Source organism: Platichthys flesus, chromosome 2, assembly GCF_949316205.1.
Source record: "Platichthys flesus chromosome 2, fPlaFle2.1, whole genome shotgun sequence".
Taxonomy (NCBI): Eukaryota; Metazoa; Chordata; class Actinopteri; order Pleuronectiformes; family Pleuronectidae; genus Platichthys; species Platichthys flesus.
Window position 1 is genome coordinate 20,649,642 of NC_084946.1, and position 5,352 is coordinate 20,654,993.

Below are 5,352 nucleotides of genomic sequence, written 5' to 3' on the forward strand. Positions count from 1 at the left end.
ACACAACTTTGGCTAGGTTAGACATAAATACATTTTTCTATCCATGTAAAAATAATTGTCTGACATACAAGCCGAGATCTAGCGGGGGTCTTCTGGCAGGGACGACAGCTATAGTTTGGTATCATCTGGAGCAGTGATATGAGAAGCCATGCATTGAGATGATTAGACCCAAGGAGGTGGTGTCCTGAGCTCTGGGGCAACCAAGACGAGAGCGAGGACTGAGCTGCACCTCCAGCTCGGCATGTGACGACTGCATCTAAGCAACCAACTGCAGATAAAAGGTCACGTGCATGACCAGTGTGTATGATGTGTGTTTTCAGGTGTGTTAGTATTGAAGGAGATTGTGTTTTTAGTCATTCTCTTGCCCAGATTATCAGTCTGATTGTGATGCTGTGTGTTAGTCGCTGTTGGATTCAATCTCTTGATTCTTGACTTCATGGTGCCTGCAACTTGGCTCACAGCGCCACCTGCAGTTGTGGTGAAGGGAGGATATTTGTGAGAAAATCCTCTGCATGACCAACAGTGTGGTCTTTGTAACAAAAGTCACAGGATATTTTGTTTTGTCCTAATGGTATATATTTTTTGAACTTGCAGAATATATACTTTTTGTTCATGTATGAAATGTTGAAGGGCTTTTGTTTCTTAAGTATAATTTATCAGAAACAAGTCGCGCATTAGTTTGTCAGATGTGTTTTGTGTTTGCAAAATGGAATGCATTAGTTTGTTAATGGTGTTTGTATTTGCAAACCACACTGTGTTTGCAAGTGAATGATGGGGAATTAATGTTTTAACCAAAATGTATACTGGTCCATTTACTTTCTGCTGTGATATTTCATTCTGAACCACAAAAGTAACCCGCCTGGTGTCTCCTGAAGAAGTTTTACTGAATCACCAGCATTCATCATCTATTCGTTTCTGTTTGAAATGTCATGACAATCCATCCAGTAGTTTTTTGGTGTTTTAGGTTAAATTAAGAAAAGTATTTTTCTCTCTTTCATTCATTGCAGAGTGCTGGAAACGTCAGATTCCAACAGAATGACCACACAGAACATCGGCATTGTGTTTGGGCCGACGCTGATGCGCCCGGAGAGGGACAACGGCAACATGGCGGTGAATATGGTTTACCAGAACCAGGCGGTGGAGCTCATCCTCAGCGAATTCGACCACATCTTTGGAAGGAGAGGCCCCCCTTGATCTTTTTCGGACAGCGCTTTGGGGGGGAGGCTCCTGCAGATCAGACGAAAGCACAAGTAGTGCAGCGTTTGTCCTCTTCGCCTGTTGACTCATATGGTGTAAAATGGATTTCACATCAAAAGATAATTATGGGGTAAAAAGAACCAGGACAGAAAGCTGCTAATCATGACATCTGGCCTCCATATAAAGCCATGTGAAAACAATAATAGTAAAACAAGCCAACTTTTTAGCTGCAATACTTGTGCCTTTGCCTGCAAATGTGGAGCCCAGCCCCGCAGTTCTTTACTGCGTGAACAGACGCCTCCTTGTCACTTTTCCTTCATGTTTCAGACTTGATCATGACAAAAAAAAAGCCATACAAAGTGATGAATCTCCTCCAGCCTCCTCAGCCAGCTTTGTTTTAACCAGTTATTTTTCAAAGTATGAGATGAAAGGTGGTGGTGGGGGGGGGGGGGGGGGGGGGGGGGTTTGACAAAAAGCAAAAACCATCTCACTGTGAAACAGCAGCACCTCTTGCAGGAAGGTTCGACAGAGCCGACCTGCAGCGTAAGAGTAGGTAAACTGTAAATTATGCAGAGAAGCAGAAGGCAAGCTGGGCGTGCAGATGTGTCGGCATCTCCACTGAAGTTAAACAGTGTTCAGAATTTTCATTTGAAGGAACTCTTCACAGATATGAGCATAAGTTCAGTGATGGGGAGATTGTGCCAACAGGGCAGCAAATGTTCCTTTGTACCAACTTTGTTGTGTTTGGATCCTCAGAGTTTCTTTTATAGTACAATTTCAGACCTGTCTCCTATTAGCGCAAACTCCTCAGATTAGGTCAAAGATATTAAGTTGTAAATATGTGACATAGTGTGTTTGTCAACTTGTAGCACTTTGGATACAGTATGTAGCCTAAAAAATTATATATTGGCCACTTTCAGACTGATACGTTTCCTTTGAAAGGAGCGATGTGCTGTTGAACAAATGTTACTTGGACCTGATTGTTAACTCTCCTGCAATAAACACAAAAACAATATGAATAAAGTGATTGGATCTGTTTTTGTTGTACTTGGCCTGTATGCGTCTATAAGGTTGTTTGTGCCGAGGGATGGGTTGCATGAGAGATAAAGTGTGTGGAGGTATGTGGGCGTCTCACGACTTGGCGGTTGGAGGCCTCCCCTGTGATTGGTGCAAATGCTGCTTTTAATAACAGAACAAAAGAGGAACTGGAAATGCATATGTTTAAAAAATGTGGATTCTCCCCCCAAAAAACCCTCTCACTCTCTCTCTGGCTCTGTGGCTTTGGTAATTTTATATTGACTGTGGGTTTGGCAAAAGACGAAAAGGAGCAGAGAAGAGGCACAGGGGTGGAGGGCGGGGGTCTCCTAGACTCTGCAGAGTTTTATTAGATGTATTTATTCATTTTAATGCTTGTTTTATTTCAAGTCATGTGAGTTTGCGAGGAGGGGCTAAATGAAAGTGATCATTGTGTGCAAGGTTCGAAACGTTTTCTTCTTAATTTCTACTCAATCAGACAATTGCACTTGTTTATTTTTGTTTAGAGAGTCGTCACATTAACCGTATCTCCTGCAGTCATTACTGCACTGTCTGTGATTCCTTCTTTGTGTCCCAGAGCTTCATATTAAACTATGCAAAGAGAGTACAGCATCGTGAAAGCATTAATTGATTCAACGTTTCTTAAAGTAGTTTATTGTATGTTTTGTTCTCCAAACTGAAGGGATATTCCTTCAATAAAAACCCAGTGGAACAAAGAACTGCCGTCGCGCTCTGTGATGTGCGTTTTCTTTCACTTTGTGTGATGCCGCTAATCACTCCCTCAAATTAGAGTCAGTCCGTAAAGAGACACAATCAAACACCCGCCCTTCTGATCAGCAGCCGTGAAAGTCAGACTCTGCTGCTCTTCTACTTCACTTTTTTAAATAAATGTTCTCCCAGCTACAGGTTACTGAGCCGTGGACTGATGACAATATGTGGGCCAACATTAGCTTTTCATTTTGATATCTGCACAACTGAAACAAAAATGATTACCTGTAAATAAAAGAAAAATAAATATGTGTAATGTTTTTATCCGTCACATGTTTGTTTTTTCATTCAGATTTAAAATCAATCACTTTTTCTAAGTGTCATCTACAATACTGTGCTGGAGCAATGCTGCCTGGGGCCCACGACGGGTGACTTTAACTCTACTCTCTAACAAAGAGCAGATATTCTGCAGTTTAAGCTGTGCTGCCGTAACAATGTCCTATAGGCAGGAATATACAGTTAATGTGCTCCAACATCCTGAGGCAAAAAAGACTGTACAAAAATTGTTGAACATAATATAAGTGACTCTTAAATGGTGGAATGAGCTCCCCATCGATATCAGGACATCAAAAAGTTTACATATCTTCCGCCGCAAACTAAAAACATACCTCGGACTATACCTTGAATAACATTTTGAAACTAACAATTTAGTGGCATTTAAATGGCACTTACGTATAGCCCTTTGTAGTTTTGCTCTATTTTTGAAGAAGTTGTACTTTCTTGATTCTTGTTGTTCTGGGTTTGTACCCTCGGGGAAGAATGCACTTATTGTAAGTTGCTTTGGATAAAAGCGTCAGCTAAATGTAATGTAATGTAAAAGTATATAATAATATTTCACTGGTACAATGCTGCTGGTTGACATAAGCCCCTGTGAGCATCTAATATTCGTACTTTTCAAATTGTATTTGGTCAATTTCTGTCTCAATACATAATACTTCCGGGTGTGGAGTGCCGGCCAAATGGAGGTGAATGTGGGTCCTGAATGTTTTGGCAACCACATGACCTGAGGCTGCTCTTTAATTGGTTGTTCCCTGATTTCCCGCGGAGCGCAGCGCTGTGCAACTAGGACACTCCCACTTTTATTCACAGCCAACAGGTATTGATTTATTTAATTTTTTTAACCCCTTGTGATTGGTCGACGCCGTGTCAGGTACGTCCGACGTCAATGACTTACTTCCGGTGCGAGCTGACCGGCGTCAGGGGGAGCTGCGGTACATCTGGTGAGTTGTTTACAAAAACACCTCAACAAGACAAAAAGATGGTAAAGGAGCTTGATTTACAGTATCAGGTGACGAGCAGCTCACCCCCTCTTCCTGCTCTACTTCTGAGAAACAGAGGTGACTAACTGGATGTGGTTTGACTAAAGTCTTTTACTGCTTCACCTGTTTGACCTAAAACATCTCGCTGAGAAATGCAAATGCCATGAAAGTAGCCACCCTCACAATGAGTAATGTAATGTAATGTAAAATGAGGCTCCATTTTGGATGCAGAGGCTACAGACCTGAAGTTTTGTGCTGATTTTTTGTCGAGTCAGGCTTCAGCTTGTTTGGTTCTTCCAAACTCATCAGGCTTACGCTTACAAACGTCTTTTTACAAGCAAACGAGAGTGAATTGGACCCACCCCGTATAAATAAAGGTGGAATGAATGAAGAGACGTCCTGTGAAGACACACAGGTGCCAGGTTGCTCTGATGGATGAACAGTATCTCTACTTAATTAATCTGTAGCTGTGTTCATTCTGAGGTCTGTTTGCTTTTCGACTGTTGTTCCTGCGGATTGAGACTTAAAAAAAGTTCAGAAGCAAAGGTGACATCCAGTTGCTCAGGGGGTCGGCCTGTCTCTTCTGTCTGAGTAAGTCGAGGCAGCTCTCCGTTAGACGTCCTCTTACTCATGAGTCCAAGACAAATGTCATAACATCCCCTTAATGTTGCTAAATGATCTGACCTACGTCACAGCATGGTGTTTGTTAATGTTATGGTTAGCTGATTGTTTACTCAACCTAATGTTTAAAGTTCAGTGTATCAGGTATCCGCGGAGCTGCTCAACCCCACAGTTTCCCCCCCGCACACACCGAGCTGCCACCTCCGATGAATCATCATGCAAATCGATCATGAGCGCTGATGGGAACCGCTTCTGCGATGGGAAACTGAGCAGCAAGCATACAGAGATTATGGCATTTGATCAGTATATAATTTAAGGCCCCGTCTGATTTTATGTAACCCAATATATTTCATAGCCACTGAAAGAAATTTAAGTTGGATTACTTTTATATTGATTTTTAAAACCTATACCACATTAGAAACCTCAATTTAATATCAATGAAATCAAAGATTCGGGTGTAAAACATGTACAA

General features: G+C 41.8%; 1 protein-coding gene across 4 annotated transcripts in view; it reads left to right on the plus strand.

The window, feature by feature from the left end:
* arhgap9 (Rho GTPase activating protein 9) overlaps positions 1-1,655 on the plus strand; it is a 39,908-nt gene extending 38,253 nt beyond the window's left edge. For all 4 annotated transcript variants that reach the window (XM_062405448.1, XM_062405463.1, XM_062405471.1 and 1 more), the window contains one exon: positions 1,008-1,655. In XM_062405448.1, the coding sequence (XP_062261432.1) occupies positions 1,008-1,194 (187 nt within the window). In that variant the 3' untranslated portion in view covers positions 1,195-1,655. The remainder of the gene's footprint in view (positions 1-1,007) is intronic.
* The last annotated feature ends 3,697 nt before the right edge of the window (positions 1,656-5,352 follow it).